The sequence below is a fragment of the Coturnix japonica genome, chromosome 3 (genome assembly GCF_001577835.2).
Source record: "Coturnix japonica isolate 7356 chromosome 3, Coturnix japonica 2.1, whole genome shotgun sequence".
NCBI lineage: Eukaryota > Metazoa > Chordata > Aves > Galliformes > Phasianidae > Coturnix > Coturnix japonica.
The window spans coordinates 7,445,038-7,464,492 of record NC_029518.1 but is presented as its reverse complement, the minus strand read 5'-3'; the positions used below and the strand labels follow the sequence as shown (position 1 = coordinate 7,464,492).

The 19,455-nt window shown below is 38.1% G+C and overlaps 1 protein-coding gene across 18 annotated transcripts in view; it reads right to left on the bottom strand.

The window, feature by feature from the left end:
• Positions 1-19,455, bottom strand: part of CCDC88A (coiled-coil domain containing 88A) — a 69,726-nt gene that overhangs the window by 4,208 nt on the left and 46,063 nt on the right. For 2 of the 18 annotated variants that reach the window (XM_015856809.1, XM_015856819.1), the window contains 14 exons: positions 19,070-19,347; positions 18,737-18,880; positions 18,016-18,202; positions 17,653-17,798; positions 16,884-16,976; positions 16,482-16,696; positions 11,670-11,753; positions 10,459-10,662; positions 10,094-10,165; positions 9,376-9,462; positions 9,176-9,232; positions 8,948-9,028; positions 7,808-8,073; positions 1,273-6,195 (listed from right to left, as the gene is read on the bottom strand). In XM_015856809.1, coding sequence (XP_015712295.1) covers positions 5,179-6,195; positions 7,808-8,073; positions 8,948-9,028; positions 9,176-9,232; positions 9,376-9,462; positions 10,094-10,165; positions 10,459-10,662; positions 11,670-11,753; positions 16,482-16,696; positions 16,884-16,976; positions 17,653-17,798; positions 18,016-18,202; positions 18,737-18,880; positions 19,070-19,347 — 2,931 coding nt within the window. In that variant the 3' untranslated portion in view covers positions 1,273-5,178. Of the gene's footprint in view, positions 1-243; positions 344-1,272; positions 6,196-7,807; positions 8,074-8,947; positions 9,029-9,175; positions 9,233-9,375; positions 9,463-10,093; positions 10,166-10,458; positions 10,663-11,669; positions 11,754-16,481; positions 16,697-16,883; positions 16,977-17,652; positions 17,799-18,015; positions 18,203-18,736; positions 18,881-19,069; positions 19,348-19,455 lie in introns of those variants that run through there. The other 16 variants (XM_015856822.1, XM_015856810.1, XM_015856826.1 and 13 more) reach the window with 16 other exon arrangements.

Here is a 19,455-nt window from a genome sequence, read left to right as displayed (position 1 = left end):
TGAAAATAAACGGCATCTTTACCGGCAAAAGAAAGACTCAATGGGACGTACTTCCCTACCTTCACAGGCAAAACAACTGCACTAAAACAACACATTCTGGCTTAACTAACAAGCAAGATAAAGCCAGTTAAGCAAGCGGTATTTACATCTGGTTAATGCCATGTGCGCTCGTTCTTATGTGTAATGCTGTTAGTTTGTTGTAAATGAAATTAATCTCATTTACATTTTGGGCAGAAAACTCACCACTTGGCCCACATCTCATGTAGTGGGTAATAGATTTAGGAGCTTTGTTGCTCCCTAGACCTGCATTTTGAATTTCTGCTTTCTGGGATAGCTTCCACATCTGCAGAGAAAAGCATTTCATATTATTCATCACATTGATCAGGACAAGAAAAATACCCTCATGCATACATTCATTCTACTTATCGGTAGAGCAAAAGGATATACAAACATTTAGGGTTTTTGGAGAGGACAGAACAGAGAAGAGGGAAAGAAGAAACTCATGGAAGTGCCTACTCAATGACAGTCATTAAAGTTCATCTTAGCATTCAAAATAATAAGGTACAATTTTCAAAGCCACAATCAGATACATTCAACTTGTATATACACTAAACCTATAACTCTGCCTGTGTGATGAGAAAACAATATCGTATTTTATCAAGGCTGACAACCTAGCTGAGAACTTAACTCATCTTTTCCTTTTTTTGTTTAACCTTGTTCCTATTTACAGATATGTTCACACTTAATTCTGCTAAGCAGAAAATTATCTTTGCATGCAACAGCTTGAACGTGCAAAGTGCAGTATCTTAGTTCACTATTCACTCAAAGCAAAGCATCAAGCAAACACTTAACAGCAAGCAAATCACAGAACCTGAGCAACCACCCCTTTTCGGCTAGCAGCCACTATTTAATGTCTATAATTACCATGCAGAGTTCTACCATCCTATTTTAAAGGCAGCAGGGATCAGGGAACGAGCAAGTGCACTGTGTGTTTGACAGTCAGCCTCCTTGATGGATGGCCAAGGAGCAGCAATGACTGGATCTGTAATGAATCTCATAGACTCTTCCACTCCTTGTGCACAGACCAACAGAGACACCCACAACATACATAATACTATGCCAAGAAGGCCAAGAGGTGTTTATAAAAAGTAAATTAAGTTTACTGAACAGTTCCCATTATACACAAGAGCATTAGTTTTCTTTCATGAACTAGGAGCGTGCTTTTCCTGCTGCAGTGAACCCAGTGGAGCAAGAAGAGGAGTACAATAATCATCATCTTCAGAACTGAAGTTTAATTCATTACAAGGTTATAAAATAATGCAAACTAGTAGCTTGGGTAGGAAGAGATATGTCAGAACTCTTTGTCTGTAAGAGGATCTGATACCAGCAGAACATTCAGCTATTCTGAAGCCTTTTGTCTTAGTGAAAGCAGCTGTTTTAGTGCTGCTCCCTCCTCTTGAGAGTAATGCAAAACACAGGCTATGACACATAAAGTACCAGGTATAAACACTATCAGTCTTGTTTTTTATGTGAAAGTTTAGCGCTGAGGAAATAAATGAAGCAATGCAAACTGAAGTGCCCCACGAGCTGTGGCTGGAAAAACGCTTCTTTTGTCCCACTGAAATCAAGCTTTAACTACACGCCACAGGGGGAGAACCCTTAGGAGTTCTCTTTAGGCTGGCTTCCCTCATTACAGTCACTCATTACAATTAGGGACTATTGCTTGTGCAGGAAAAGTTCCTAATAAGCATATACCTGGAGACAATGCTGCTATTTTTCAATGTTGTAACAGTCCAAAGGACCTAAGCAAGGTAAGGCTTCCACACAAGAGCTAACAGCATGTATGAAACCTGAAGAATTCCTCAAACAGTGACAACTGGATCTAAATAGAAGATACTGTCTCTAGCTACAGACCTTGTCCTGATCATAAAGGAGCTTTGCTAAGAGACAAAGAGCAGTCAGCTAAGAAAAACATACTGGAGGCACAGAATGAGTTCACGCGAAGTACTGGTAATGCTACAAAGATTTTCTCTAATTCCTCAAATAACCTACAGTATATACTACTCACATTGCTTTCGATAACACTGTTTTCAAAGCTAATTCAAGCACATCTGAATTAACAGAAATGAAGATGAATGATGTGATGCAAGATCAGAAGGCAACGTTTAAGAGTGAAGACTAAAATTGGTATGAAATTAAGTCTCTTCTTCAGATTTGAGGCTGTGTTGTTATTTCTGTTTTAAAGGGTGAAACAGTTTGAAGGGGAAATACGGCAACGATGAGCAACACTTACATGAAAAATCATCAGCTTGATAATAACAGATGCCTGCAAGCATGGCAAGGGATGGCTATTTTATTTTTTGAAACAATAATTTTCTGCTCCACAGAATGCCTTCAATAAATCCATTTTTCCCCCTCCTACTCCTTTTCCTCATCTCAAAAAGTAATTGAAGGTCTGGATGCACCCACACGTGCAGAGGGAGCAGGTAAAAGTGACTGCCAAAACCACTCTATCACCTATGGAGGGTCATGGAGAACAGGAGAGGTTGCATCAAGACTGGAGGACAGCCAGTGTCACCCCAATCTTCAAAAGGGGCAAGGAGGTCATGCAAAGCTACAGGTCAGACAGCCTCACTTCAGTTCCTGGAAAGTGATGAAACAACTTATTCTGGATGTCATCTCCAAAGAAGTGGAAGAAAGGAATAGCCATCATGGGTTCAGCAAAGGGAAATCATGCTTGACCCAATCTGGTAGCCTTCTGTCATGACTAGCTGTATAGATGAGGGGATGGTTGTGATCAGCAGCCCAGAGTCTGGTTGGAGGTCAATAGCTTATGGTATTCCCAGGGGTCGATACTGGGTCTGGTCTTATATCTTCATCAACACCCTGGAAGAAGGGACAGAGTCAACCCTTAGCAAGTCTGCTGATGACCTGAAGCTGTGAGGAGTAGCTGACCAGTGGTACCAGAAAGCTGTACTGCCATTCAGCAAGACCTGGACAGGCTGAAGAACTGGGCTCACAGGAACCTGAGGGTCAACAAAGGCAAGCGTAGAGTCCTACATCCAGGGAGGAATAACCACATGTATCAGTACAGGTTAGAGGCTGACCTGCTGGAAAGGAGCTCTGCAGAGAAGGACCTGGGGGTCCTGGTGGCCAACAGGCTGGCCATGAGCCAGCAGCTTGCCCTGGTGGCCAAGAAAGCCAATGGGATCCTGGAGTGCATTACAAAGAGCATTGAGCAGCAGGTCGAGGGAGGTGATCCTCCCCCTCTGCTCTGCCCTGGTGAAGCCACATTTTGAATATGTCCAGTTCTGGGCTCCGCAGTTTAGACAGAAATCTTCTGCAGAGAGTCCAGCAGAAGGCCACAAAAATCATTAGAGGCATGAAACATCTCTTCCTTATGAATGAAGGGTGAGAGACCTAGGACTGCCCAGTGTGGAGGATAAGGCAGAGAGAGGATCTTATCAACACTCATCAATATTGAAAGGGCAGGTGTCAAGCAGATGAGGCTATGCAAGCACTTTTGGTGGTGCCCAGTGACAGAACAAGGGGGAACAGGCACAAACTGCAACAGGAAATTCTGCCTGAACATGAGAAAGAGGCTGCCCTGAGAGGTGGCTGTGACCTTCCCTGGAGATAATCAAAACCTTCATGGACACTGTCCTTGAGACCTGCTGCAGGAGGTTTGACCTGGGGGATCTCCAGAGGTCCCTTCCAACCTGTATGAGTCTTTGGAAGAGCTACCTCCACATTTAATTAACAGTTCTCATGTATTAAATGGAGACTTTAGAGACCAACAACACAAAGGACGTCTGCTGCTTTCTCTGAAGGAACTGTATTTTTGCATCACTTCTATTCCTCCTTAGTTAAACACTGGGGAATTTAAATCCAGCACCCACAGCAGCACCACGACTGCCACAAAACTGCTGACAAAACAAATTCAATTGGAAAAATCAGAATAGGTTTTTCATTATTTTATGTGTATATACGAGTATATTTTTCTATATGTATTATATATATTTATCATTGCAAAGTTTCAAGGAATTGCTTGAAACCATGGTTTATTAAGACATCGGTTTCCAACATTGCTGTTCAGCTGGTTGTCTGAAATTTAATGAGTTACACACTTGAATTCATAAGCAAGTTCTGAATTACTTGCCTTCTGCAGCACTAATATTTAACAGTTTTTGTTACTCTGCTACACATCTTGGTTTCTATTACACAAATGTTATTTATATTAAGAAGAAAAAATGAATTTCCACCATAATCAATACAAGTTTATTACCATACAACACATGGATTCTCAGATAAGGGTGTTATTTGACTCCTAGTGAAACAGCATACTGCACCACATTTGTACACCAGATGTGGAAAGACAACACATACGAATGGGAAAAGGTGGAAAGGGTCATTTTTTCACTGCAAGTGCTGCATGTTGTTCCATTGTTACCTCTTAATAAAAAAAAAAAATAAAATCATTATTTTAGGTTTAGAATTATGAATGGTAATTCTAATTATTAAAATATTTAATCATTAATATGGAATGTGAATCATTTTTGTGCAAGACAGAGTCACTGAGTTACTGGATTATAAGTTGTTTCTTGTGCAGGGTAACACACGGGAGGTGGGATAAATGTTAAGAGCAAGGAACGGAGCAAGGGAAATCTCCCTAAATGCTGCTTTTCACTGGTACAGGGAAAAGGTGTTTGTACTTCAAACACAAAGTCAACACGTTACTGATCAAGGAAGCGTAAGCGCAACTGAAAGGCACAGTCTTTGCACTGACAACGCTGTAGTTCACTGTGCAATTTCTGGCTATACAGCATGCGGTGGCTTTAACATGCATACAGTTACGTACAGGAAAAAAAAACCCAACAAAATATTTATAATGGACAACAAATAAAAATATAGCTTGCATTATAAAGGTTTTGAAAGCATGCAAAATATATACAGCGCAATTAATGTTTCATGCAAACTTGGACGAGGTTACAGTTTTACATTCAAACACATGCTTGAGCACACAACTCAGCTGCGTGCCACTGTTCCTAGGCAAAAAAAATAACCCACAGATCTAAATGAGTTACTTTTTCATTGTAGTGAAATTCTAAGTCCAGTGGACATTCAACAGAGCATCTACGTGTCCTATATAATTATATATTTAGTAATACAGTTTTCTTATCATACACAACCATACTCATACCACACAGTTTTATTGTCTTCAGAAACAAGAAGCAGGGACTCTGCCTCATGTGTGTTCACACAGGTGGTAGGAACAAGTTCACTACTCAGAGCTGACCACAGGTCCCTATCAGCAGAGTTCTGATTGGTAAAAGGCTCTTCCTGATTTTTTGGTACAGATACTAATTTTGACAGGTTTGCCTGATCAGCTTTTGATGCAGACCTTGGAGGCAATCCACTTATGTTACTAACTAATTCAGTGTTAAGGGATAAAAATGGCTGCAACACAGTAAAAGATCCTGTGTTCTCATTACCAGATAGACTGCCTTGATCATTAAACATATTTGTGCTTAAAAAAGCTTTCTCACAAAAACTGGACCTTTCCATCCTTGAAGTCTTAGGCACATCGGGGTTGCATCCTAAATTACGGGACTTAACTGTATTAGTTGCACTGCTTTGTGGAACACAACCTACTCCGTAAGCCACACAGTGAAAAAAATGAGAGGATAACTGGTGTGCTGAGTACTCACTAGATGTTGCCGGAACACTTCTGTCAGCGGTGGATGTTGCTGGATCACTAGAAACAGGCTGCCTAATGTCCTTAGACAAAAAATCATGAATGCTTGTCCTTCGAGTAGTTCCTTCTGCTGTAGAAATCACACTGCTCGCACGAGGTAAGGTGGCGTAAGGATTGCAATCCCTTGATTGTCGCTGTGATACAGATGTTTGCACCTTTTCTTTCACTGATTTGGCCTTCCCTTGAGTGCCTGATGTAAATTTTATTGGAGAGCTAGTAAAATAGGCATCTTCTGTTTTACGAAGGCTGGGCCTTACAAGCTGTTCTGGTTTAATGGATCGTCCATCTGAGAAATGAACCGGATTTTTTACACTCGATGACCTCACAATTCCACAACCAGAAGATGCCTTTCTTAGCTTTTCCTTTCCTGTCAGCTCAGATGACTCAGATAAACTTCTCATTACTTCATCTAAAAGATTCTCTTCACTCCCAGATTTCATCTGTCAAAAATATCAAATGTATTGTAAATGTACAGCTTGTAATTTTTACTTTTTCCATTCATTAATCTTTGAGGACACAGAACAATTCTCAAAGCGTTTTAAAATATAAAATCTTAGAAGTGAAAATGGTATTATATCTAAATGCTTAGAAGCTTTCCACACAAGTTACTTACAAGCAAGTTAAAAACCAGGTTACTACAGCAATCACAGCTACTTGGAGTTAGCACCTATAGCACCAAGTAGTGCAAAAACTGAGAACTTTAAGCTCGTCTTCTCACCCACTTGCTGTCTGCCACCAACCATCACTACTTTGCTACGCAATTTCAAATGAAGTACCACTCTAACTTACACAGACAATACAGAGCTAAAAGCTTACGACCTCTGTACACTCAAACAATAAAAGACAACCTCAGGAAAACAATACAAAGCATACAGAGCTTCGGTGGCTGAATCTGGATGGGTTTCAAAAAGTTATTTTTGTAGAGGACTTCAGAAATAGAAAAAAAACAAAAGCAAATACACTTCACAGACTTAAAGACTTCAGCACTTTTTGAAACGGTAAAGGAAATAAATTGGAATAAACCTTTAAGATAAAAGCTTTCAGGAAAGGCTCTCGCAGAAGGCTGAAGGGAGAACTTCTGAAGATACTTACAGCCTGAATTATTCAGTGGTTCTATGAAATGGATTCTTTGATCCCTGAGCAGCGGTGGATTAGATTTGACAACTCAGGTGGTCTCTTAGTTCTGTTTCCAGAATATTGTTTAATGTTTTAAACAGATGAAAAACAAACAAAAACCCTAATCACCACAAACATCTTGCCAGAGATAACAGGTGCTGCATTATTTTTAAGCAGCTAACAAAAAATCCAGGGATTTACTACTAATTCAAGGCACAGACTACTCCAATCAATTCAGATGTGAATCTGTACATTTCCATTATAACCATGTAACTAAAAACAGGGGGAGGTTGATCCTTACCCTTGATAGGCTCTAGCCAGTGTAAATGCCTTGCTTTAGCATCTAGAGCACTCCTAGGCTTCAGACAGATCAACTTTGAGTGATGAAGGACTTAGAGCAGCAGCAGAGACAAGAGTGATTCTGTGCTTCAACAAACTGGGACTGATTTTAAACAACATACTCTCCTAGATTTCAGTGACTCCAAGGCTAGGTGTTTTGCCCAGTGGTGTTAAATAAGGAAGTAAACATGAAACCACCAAGATTCTCTCCTTGGGGACCGAAGTAAAATATCTCCTTTGCTGTTGATGTAAGACAGCAGCTCCCTCTGAAGACAAGAGCTGAACTGGAAGATGCACAGCAAACTGTCTTTGAGTTTGTGGTTTCCAGCTAAATCCTGATGAGCGTACCATGCACCAGTGCACCAGATAATTGTGTGCAGTAGAGAATGACTTTATCTACCTCAGCATCCTGAAGTCAAGCCACAAAATACAGCAAGTATGGTTTACTAGCTGACAGCCCACACTACTAAATGCAGGCAAAACCAGAGTTTCCACAGAATTCTAAAGCAATTCTACTTGTGATAAATATTCTATTAAATCTATCAACTAGAGTAAATTTTATGATGTAATAACAGTTAAAACATGTTCTGAACTAACCTCGCTTGAGGTACTTCTGTTGCTTTCTTCCAAGAACTGCTGCAGGGTAACAACTTCACTTCCAGGAGAATCAGTTTTGATCTGTTTTCCGCAGCGATCCAGTATTTCAGGAGTTCTTTGCTGAAGCACAGGACTAGACCTTGTATGACCTTTCAAATACTGAATAGGACTGCTGCTGCTGCTTGACCAAGCATCATGTTCATGTAGCAAACTGAACTCTCCACTGCTGTGACTCTGAGGTCTGCTTTGATTGTTCACCACACCTGCTTTTGGGGTAAACAGTATTAAATAATCCGTCAAAAAAAATATGAAAGCTGTTAAAACACTGCAACTCAAACTGGAACACTTTCACATTCAATTCACAATAATTCCATTTAGAATACTGAAAAGCATAGTTACCCTATAGGGCTCAAACCAAATACAGTACAGTTTCACTCCCCTGACTTACCTCTCATAGCTTCTTAAATGTGGTACAATAGCTTTTGAATTAAAAGCCACCCTTCACTTATCATTTGCACCTCTACTTAATGCTGTATTCTGAGAGATTAAAGATATGACTCTGTTCTTGTTTGCAAAGCACATGTTTCAATGCACTATAAATGAGATTTACATTATACTGAATATTAGAGATGGAATGGAAAGAAACTATTTTCTCCAGAACAGTTCAGAAACAAGGATTTTGGAATGGAATGCTACTTCTCCAGGATGGTAGCACATATACCAGTTTGTCTGTTTTGTGTTGTACGCTATATAGCATTACAGCAGCAGCAAGCAGATGGTTGGATGCTACAGGAAAAATAGCAGAGTAACTCAAATATCTGTTAAAAAAATACATGATTTTAATATAATTTTGGGGGAATATTTATTTTGCAAGATCACTAAATGGGTAAGATTTGGTTTGGAATAGTTTGATACCTACACATTAGTATCACCACTTAAAAATCTATTAAAAACATAAATTCTATTAATACTTGAATCCTTTTCTAATTTGGGGAACAAAGGCTGAGGGGTATAAACATACCTACAGAAAAGCATGCTGCGTTGCTGGTTTTGTTTTAGTTTAGTTTTCAATTCAAGCAAAAATTCCTACAGAGAAAATAATGGCAAAGAAGCAGGAATGTAAATTCACCTACAGCATACCTTTGACTTCATGGAGTGAAGCATTGTTATTGCTATTACTAGTGGATGTTCTGCCACTATCAAGGCTGGCTGGTCTGGAAGCTAATTGGAAAATGAGGAGATAGCATGATGAACAAAATTGTAGCAGATGACAGGGTACCTTTACATTCTGATCACAGAATGCTCTGAGGCAGGAATCATGCACTTCGCAGGCTTAGCATGCCCATTGTTAACAAATTGGTTTCTTACAGATCAGAAAGCGAAGGGATTTCCAGGCAGTCCAAGAGGACACTTTAGAAAAGGGCACTACAGGAATAGTAAAGTACAAGGGAGAGGAAGAGAGAAATAGAGTGCACGTTTAGAAGTGGAACAGAGCAGTTAGTGGGAAACCAGGATTTTAAGATGAAAGGAGTGGCATGCAGGAAGTTGCTCGTGATTAGGTCACTTACAACAGATTTGACAGGGAACCTTGCACATTGTTGAAATGCCACGAACAGGAGGAGCAAGAGCATCTGCACAGTTAATGTCCTGTACTCCTATCCAATACAAGGGAAATGCATTGTTATTTTGTTAGCTTCAAACAAGTTCACACTAATTTGAAGTATTTTCAGAGGGCTTACAACTTCCCCTTCTAAATAATTTCTCACAGCTCTCAATTCATACCTTTGCTTGAAGAAACCTATAATGATTTTCTGTAAGATACGTACAATACATTTACATCTCACTGAACAAGAAATACTGGCACATCTGGCCGGGTTTTGTTGTTCATTTGTGATTTTTCTTGCTTAGGTTTTTTTTTTGTGTGTGTTTTTTTCTTCTCAGGATTGGGATCATAACAGCTTTTTATTTCACAATTAACTCCAAACACAAGTTTTAAGGACAAAAGATTTTGATCCTGTTCAGATGCACTTCATGCTTTCTACTAGGGATAGAGAATATTTTATCTGATAGTATTTGAAGAAAAGGGTAATCAGAAGAAACAACACAGATACTTATGCAATCAAGAGGTATGCAAATCACAGTAAGCATGCTCACTTATCATCGTGCCATTCACTGTTTTGGGGGTGCGGTGTTGTGTTTTGGTTTTTGTTTTTCTTTTCCCCCTCAAACACTGTTAACATTTACATAATACATCCTTAAGTAATTTAATTTCAATCTACATCTTACCGTGAACTCTTGATCCTGTACTAGAATCGTCACTAATACCTTGTGGACTTACATCTTCAAATGACATAGCATCTATACACAGAGACAAAAGAAGATGTGAAATAAAATAGAGATTATAGATGCACTTATCATCTGTAAGTTCCATTAATAATGTTCAAATCAATCCAGTTTTACTTATGTAACATTCTGTATGCACAATCCTGACATTTTCTAATTATAGTTATTAAAACTGTTCACTGTCTTATCACCATAACTCAATTATTCAGATTGCTTTTTGCTGAAAAAAATATAAATACAAAAAAATATATACATAAAATTGCTGTTACACATGGACACATCATGGTGCAAAGAGCTTCTACCTATACCTTTATTATTTAGCAACTGCTTGGATCTGAAGCCTGTAGAAGAGTTGACAGTTGCAAAGTTGATAGCTGTAGTAGAGAAGGCCATAGCTCCCAATTCTTTTCTCCTTTTACCCGCAGATATATCATCAGGACCCTCCAGATGCTCAGTACTACCTGTCCATTGTCCTCCTGCTAGGACCATGGACTGCACCAGGTCATTCATGGCTGGGATGCAAATGAAAGCAAATGATCAGCATGGTCAATGTATATGCTTTTGTCCTTATTTTATATACTGCTAAACGTTTGACAGTTCTCTAAGCATTAAAGCGCATTGAATACCAGAAGGTACAAACACAAGATCATCCATGTTATGACATGCAATCAGCTCAATGATTGAGAAGCACTGAAAGTCAGAGACTTCTCCGAGTTCTGTATGGATCTTAAATCTGATTTTATTAGCTATAATCACCATGCTTGTGCTGCAATGATGTGTAATATGTATTTATATTAGAAGCTTTGATACGCTATTTTCAATGATAAAAATGGAACGAATAATACACAGGCAAGGTGCTAACACAATATAATGTCAACAATGACACGGGATCCTCGTACAGTGCAGGTTACTGCAGGCATACTGTACTTCACATAAGAAAAGGATCTGAAAATGATGACTTCTGATGACATTCACCTTTGTTTGCAAAGACAGAGAAACTTCTCCACTCCTCATGAAAAAGGAAAATAAATCAATACAAAATTTTGGCAACAACAAGCGAAGAGTGACAGACCACCATACAACCTTGCGCTACTTTTTCTATGCTCTCTTCAAGCAAAAAATTGCAGCGATTTCTTAATAATGGGCTTATGAAACGTGTAGTTTAGAACTACTTATTCTCACACAGTGCACTGTAAACTTATATACACATGCAAACATGTGTATATAGACAAATATGTATACAAATGTATGTAATCGCAATGCACTGAATATATATATGTATATATATATGCATGTGCATGTGAATGTGTGTGTGCACATGTGGACATATATAAGGTATTCAGTGCTCAGGTTTAAAAAAAGGAAAGAGAAAAGGCTCCAGCTCCTTGTATAGTAGCAGGACTTGCACGTTGCAAAATAGGAGGAAAAATACAGCGCAGTCCAGGGAGAGGTTAGTGAAAAATTAGTAATGGAAGCCAGTGTAGCCATTTAAAGAAGCTGAACTGTCATAAAGTCTTACACATGGAGCGACGATAGAAGGCCTTCATTTTGTCTTTTTCCTTCGGTCTGTTCCTCAAAAAGGGCAGTCTTTTCAGTGCAACCACTTTTATGTCATAGCATGAGGAAAAACGGAAACAGGGAAATGAAAGAAAAAAAAGGGAGAAGAACAGATGGAAGTTAAATGTTGAAACTAAGGACAGAAATGAATGTCTGAGTTTAAGCTATGTAAGCTACGCTACGAACTATCACTCTCATGCTTCTGTGTGATAATGAAATATGAAAGCTACACCAACATATGGAAACTACACTGTGAAAATCTTAAAATACTCAGAAACGCACCGAAAACAATGGTGAGGAGTGTATCACAGTCTGAAAGCTCTAACTGCCATCTCCTGGAAAACTACACGGAACCTCTTTGGAGATGGGTGCAAAAATTGGTGATAATACTTTTTCTTATGAATGTGAAAAACACATTTATTGAACATAAACAAAAATGTGAAGCAGAAACGTTTTAAATGAAAGTAATTAAGTTTAATGTCTACTTTGAAGTATGTTCTTATCTTTTGAAAACAGTAACTTTTGCCCAATGCCTGCGGTATAAAACAATTAATATTTTTTGCTCACTATTAATTTTGATTACATCCTGTATGCTAGAAATAATATTGGACCTTATATTCAAGAAGCTACAATTACACATATTGTGCTTTTAATACCTTACTGAATTGTCTGTAAATTAAGATGCATCTGTAGTTAGAAAAATGAAGTCAATATTTACTGGCTGGAACAGTAAATAATGAATCTTTTGGCTGAAAAAACCCCGAAGATTCAAAAAACAAAATGGCAGAAGGAAATACAAATGTGAGTGTTGCTGCGATATTTGAGGAGGACTAAAGGAAAGTTAATATAATATACTAAGTACCGGGAAACAGAGTTAAAATTACAAGTGGTATTTAAAGACAGGGAGGGGAGCATTGCTCATCCTTAGATTCAGCTCTTCTCCATTAGTAACTGATTACTATTCACTGATTACTTCACCTTGAAGCAGCAGATAAATGTGTCAGCTGACTGCAAAGCATACAGGAGCCACATGCAAACAACTAGATATAAAGATCCAGAAAGAAACATAATGGAATCACTGAATGTTCTTATTTATGCAGACGTGAAAGCAATGCAGAACATTCTGTCTAACCCGAGATCTGCTTCTTTTACCTCTCTACAGTGACTTTTTAAGACACATGCATTGTCATTTGCCTTGTTTTTCTACTAAGCCAGTAGCTTGTTATAAATCCATTCTATTTCATATGTACACATATACATATATTTATACGTAATTTATATGCTCGTATATACATATACATTTACAAGTGCACAATAACTAGCCTGAAATAGATACATATCTCTTTCTATCGTGTTATTTGGTGTTTGCATTTAGAGCAGAATGCTCTGCTGCCTTCAAACAGCTCCCAGCAGCCCAAACCATAGACCAAAAACAATACTAACCTGGGTAGTATATACATACAGGGTAAAAAGATTGCAATAAAAAGACTGTTTCTAACAAAATAAAAGAGAGCAAATGTAAATTGAAAAAGCTACAAGGGACACAATGCAGTTAAGACCTATTTGTAACCCCTTCTACAGAACACTTTAGATCATTTACTTGCTGTCTCCCACAATTAGTATCTTCTATAAAGTCCTTTGCAAATAAGTTCCTTGGTGCCCACTTGTTTAGCCTGAAAGAAATGTCCTAAAAATCCTGGAACATCAGAACTACAGCAAAAGCAAACAGAAAACCACAGAAAAGATCACCTTAGGCAGCTTCAGCTCCTTGCATATTTATTCCAAAAACCTCCATAAAACTGGTAGGACTATCTTAGTAATCATTTATATACTAACTATAACTCTAGTTGGAAGCATTAAAAGTTTTCCTTCTCTTTTGAGATTCTATGAGCACGATCTTACTTCCTGAGCTGAAAATGAATACCGCAGAATTCTCCCATGCATCAAACCCCAAACCCTCCAGCTTGTCATCCCACTGCCATTTGCCAGAAACAACATGGTGAATTTGGTAATGATAACACTACAATCCCCAAATTTTGTTCGTGCATACAGGAAAACACTTGACAGACATCTTCAAAATGGAGTATAATATATTCCTGTTACTTCTATGATAGTGTAATACATCTGTTACTGGATCGCGTACTTAAAGATGGTGGCTTAGTAACAGCTCTTATTCTGTGGATGCTGTTAACAATCTGATACGTCTGAAGTGGAAGCTAACAGAAGTATTTCTTTTCCACTTATAGATGGAAAAAAAAAACAGTCCAGAAGTTTTCTACACAAAAGCTCAGAATGGTACCCACACAAACCACGTATCAGTGGTATGCTCCAGACTCAACCACTGAGTACTGACATGAAAAATGAAGGTGAAACGGCAGTCAGAGCATACGGTGCCTACAGGATGTAACCCTGTGCTGCAAATGTTCCAGCCATAAAGGCACACCCCCAGTCAAGGCCTCTGAAACCAAACAAGGGCTTCAGGCTCCATGAAAGCAATGAAAATCATCCCAGCTGCTCTTTTTCTTGTCACACAGAAAATTTTCCATCAGTAGATTATTAATTAATAATATGGAATTATTATCTCCGTTTCACTGACAGAGGATATAGAAGCCCACACGTGTTGGGGATCACTGGAGGACACTGAGAAACCCTTGAGTGCATCACTGATTTGTGCCAATGACAGTAATCTGGGGAATGGAAATTGCCTTCTCTTACCTTCTGAAAGAAACACAGGAGGGTTTTTCACCTCCCCCTGAGACCACCTCCTTTTACAGGCATAGGAGATTGGTGGAGCCAGGGAAGAGACAAGTTCTGTTCCACAAATGGCCTTCCATTGGTGTGAAAAGCTATAACACCATGCATAGACAGAAGACAACGCAGAGATTTTTTTCTCCCGTATCTTCTTTTAGTGGAAGCCATTACTGCAGTCACTTCTTTGAAAATAGGTAGGAGATGCAGAAGTTATTTTGGTAGACTGCAAAATGTGCCCCACTACTGGTACTTCTCACTGACTTATTCTGATCTTAATTTTGTGAGACACAGGCTGTCCCAAGTAAGATTGTCAGCACTGATCTGGCATCCAATTTATCCAAATTCTATTGAAAACTATGGACGTGTAGTACAGTGACGTATAATAGAGAAAAGTAAGGATTCAGAATTAGAACAGCCCTTCCAGTGTGTGGATAAACACACTGCCATTAAAAGCAATATGAACAAGATGCATGGACAGAAAGCTAACAAGGTCTGAACAATCCCAAACATCTTTTAAGGATGAGCCACCATAACTTCAACTTTGGCTTCATCGGGAGCACTGCAGAGGCATGCTCACACCACAAGGTCTCAAGTATAAACACAAAGAAAATGCCCTTCCAGAACACAGAATTACTGATGCACCCACTCTGAACCAAAGTATGCATGCTAGATTCAACCCCACGTGTAAACACATCCACTATAGCTTCACTTAGACCTGAACTCTGTAAGACTTTGAGTTTACATCTTTAAAATGCACATTTCTTTTTTTAAATGCATAGTTACCTGTTTTGAATCTTTAGACACTCTTAACACTGAGAAATATGAGCTCCTCAAACCATCAAGTTAGCAACCAAAGCAATGAAGTCTACCCTCAAATTTAATATCTTACTATTTAAAAAAGAATGGTGTCTCCAATTTAAAACTTCCATGAAATAGTGCTCTTAGATGTTTTCAACCTTAGCTAAGTTTATGTAGTAAGCTCGAAAAAATCCCACTAAAGCAGCTTCAGTCATTTTTAACACAGAAAATTCATAGCTGCCACGAAAGCAGAATATCCATCTGATGCATTTTGAAACCTAAGACAAAGAACTTATTTAAAAGGTAAAAATGATTGTTATTAAACATGTATTCTGATGCTTTTAAATGCACAGCCAAAAATGCTTTTAATTTCTAATTATTAAACATAATCACTGCAACTTGAAAACTTGTCTGCAATATTATCTCTGAAGTTGTTAGAAATTGGACAGTTTGTGATTCACGCCACTAGTGGTTGACAAAAGACACTGATATATCAGACACGAAACCTGGTCGTTTATATGGTAGGCATCCTAAAATGGAGGGTGCCAAGCTCTTTCAATGTAATCTGAAATATCTGATCCTCCCACACTTTTGTGATGCTCTTCAATTTCCCTCTTAAATCTCTTAACTCTAATCCTTCAGATGAGTAACAAGTGGTTTAGTTTTGTTGTTTTGTTTGCTTGTTAAAAACAAGTCACGTCTCTATATAATGCTTCCCACTACATATTCTAATGTCAGAAATCTTCACCACTGAATTCTGTGAGATGCTGGAGGAACATCTCCAAACAGAAGATCTATTTTGCAACTACAGATAAGCACTGCCACAGCTTACAAAGCGCTCTCCAAGATGAGGGGAAGGATTCATGCTAGGACAAAAGCAAGAAACAAAACAGGGTCCCCTGTGATCTTATCTAACATTCTACCTGAAATTCTGCTTACCTTACCCAAACTCACTTAAATCTTTCATCTCAACAACTTCATTTAGAGCTACAGAAATGCTAAATGTACCATCTGCCCACTAAAGAGATCTGCATGAAATCTTTAAAAAATAAATAAATAAATAAATAAAATAAAAATAAAAAAGCACAATAATTAATGAAAAAATTCAGGCTAATTTCTTAAAGACTTTAAGAATTATCTGTAAAAAATCCTCTACAATACATAGGTTTAAACTGACAACCTCTTCATTTTTAAATACACCAAAGAGATGTTTCATAGTACTCACTAGTACTCTTTTTGGTTCCCAGGACCTGGCCATCTTCAAGAGAGTTAGAGCCCACTGAGGAACTATCCTGACTGTCCTGGTGGGGCAGCTGAAGAAATCCTTCACTGGATTCTGAACGGGTAGGTGTAAGGCTTGCAGACTTCTGACGTTCTCGATTAACATCCTTCTTGGATTTCATCAGTTTCCTCATCTTCAGTGTAATCCAGTTGCCCCTTCTGTTAAAAATAATACGTTTATTTGCATTTGTAATGCATTACTTTGGTCTTCATATCTGTCCTATGTATGAAAGAATACAGACATCATTCTGTTCCTCTGAAGTTCAAAGAAATCTCATATTTCAGTTGGAACAGAATGGGAAAGTTGCATCGCAGATATATATTTGTATACCATATTGATCATTACCTTCTAGGTGGAGATGGCTCATAAAATTTATACTGATCCATTATCTTCTCCTCCAGTTTCTCCTTCTGTCTCCTTAATTCGTTTAACTTGTCACTGTGAACAGAAATTAATGATAGTGTATGCTTGGAAAATGAATATTTAATGAATATATAGCACACAAGTAGTATGTTCCTCTGGACATCAACTATCTGAAAGCTGACAGTTTTCATGGGAAATTCTTATCTAACACTTGTTTCTTATTAATGTGTATATATATATATATATATATATATCACTGTCTTTATATTTATATATATAAAGACAGTGAAATAAAGAAAACAAGCAGCCTTCACTATGAAAAGAACATCAGCCTTTGTAATACCACTCCCCACAAAAGGTTTGTGTAAATGATCCTGGCATGATCTACATAAGTTTATCCTCTTCTATCAATTTCAGTAAAAAGGCTGCAGTTTGCAGACAGTGTAGGATCTTTAAATGAGGAATAAACAACATTTTAATTAGACGGTTTTTATCTCTAAGAACGAAAGCAGTCTCACTCATCTTTAGAGTTAAAAAACAATGCTCTTCGACCTATTCAGCTGCTGTTCATGCATGACTTAAGGTTTTGTTTTTAAAAGAGAAACATGCTAATTCTGTTCTATGTTCTATATTCTATGTTCATTTCTATATACAACATGGGTTTGGTTTTTTTTTGGTTTTTTTTTGTTTTTTTGTTTTTTTTAAATGTAACTGCTCTTATCACAGCAATTTCATTGTTTTCAAAACTTACATGTACTGCCTTTGCTCTACGTGGAAGAGATCCTTGCTTTCCATATTCTGCTCCAGTAACGTTCTATTCTGTAGCATTAATGTCTGAATTTGATCTAGTAGATGTCTGTTTTCCTCCTCCATGTTTCCTTTAAGCTGGCTAAGCAGCTGTTAAAATAAATGAAACATTATGTGCATACACATATGAGCCTATTTTATACACAGATGAGATTATCCAGAAAACTTAGAGAGGTCTACAATGTATTTATTTCAACAGTCAAACAGAAACCTGAATCATGATGCAACTGATAAGAACTTTTAACACTTTAACTCAATACAGCTTACCCAGCACAAGCCCATTTTTTTTACAGTGATTTTCACATACCTCACATTGATTACTTATTTTTGTACATTTAATATCCAGCAGTTGGTACTCTTCTCTGAGTTTAGAGAACTCTGCTTCTAATTGCGTTTGTCCCAGTTTGGAATTGTTCAATAACGTCTTCAAATTCTTATGGTCAGTTTGCAGAACTTCATTCTCTCTCAAGAGTTGATCGTGTGCATGAGCAAGCCTAGAATTAAAAGGTAACATAAACGAATACATGCAATTTTGATATCAGGAAATGTATTTAGTAACCCACGCTCCCTCAAAACAGTGTGCTTCCAGGGCTTAATGCTACCTTCACAGAATAAGCATAAAATCTCTCTAAATCTACTTTCCCACAGGTATGTATGTGTTGTGCAGACCTTCACTGCCAACATCAATACATTTCTACCCCTACCAGCATCAACCTGTTATCCCACCCCTCAAGCAACTTGCTCTCTCTACAGCCCCCATCCACACTGCACAGCACTTTGCCTGGCATTCTTGTGCTGCAAAGTAAAATTCAGTGTAGTCAGGATAAAATTACCATTCTTTGTGCTTTTTCCCCCCTGATTCAGCCTTCCTATTACAGAGCAGAATTTCTGTAAGGTATGGGTCATTTATGTTCTGGTGCACAGCATCGGGAATTAAGAAACATGAGCAGATGCAATGCTTGTTTAGACCATGCTGGTGAGCACTCAGAGCTCCACTAGCAAATATATATATCAGACTTCTGCTTTACCTATCATTTTCATCACGAAGTTTCTTATACTCTGTTGCTACAGTCTCGTGTTTTTCATTTTGCTGCAGCATTTTCTCCTGTTCTGTTTTGAGCACTTTCTCCAATTCTTCCAGCTGCACTTTCTGTTTAAGCAACTGATTGTACCTGCAAACAAAAATCATATTTCTTTTCTGTAGAATAATAAGAAAACAGATTTTCTTGAAACGGTGATCTTGCAAATTCTGAAGATCTTATATCTTTGAGTAATGGAAATTTTATTCATACTGATTAAGTATGCAGCACTTTTTGCTGAGAAACCAGTCTTCTAATTTTAACGTGCATGTTAAAATTTACCTGTCTTCCAAGTCCTTATGCTCCACCTCCAGATTTTTGTGTGCAGATTTAAGACTTCCATGTTTAGCAATCAGAGACTCATACTCAGAAGCCTGGCGCTCGTGTAGGTGCTCCAGTTTTTCATGGTCTTTGAGAAGTGAATCGTACAGTGACTTCCGATCCTCAAGCTCCTTGAGCACACCTTCCTTTTCATTTTCTAAAGCAGACTGTTGAATCAACAGTTGTGCATTCTGATTCATTAGAGATGTACTTTGAGAATTAAGGGTAGAATTTTCAACCTGCAGTCATAAATATTTGACAATAGAAGCAAATTAATTTCTTAGGCTGAGTCATCTTGTCTGAACCCTCCTAATTAAAGGGTTTCTTGAGTGTTCAACTTTGAGTGT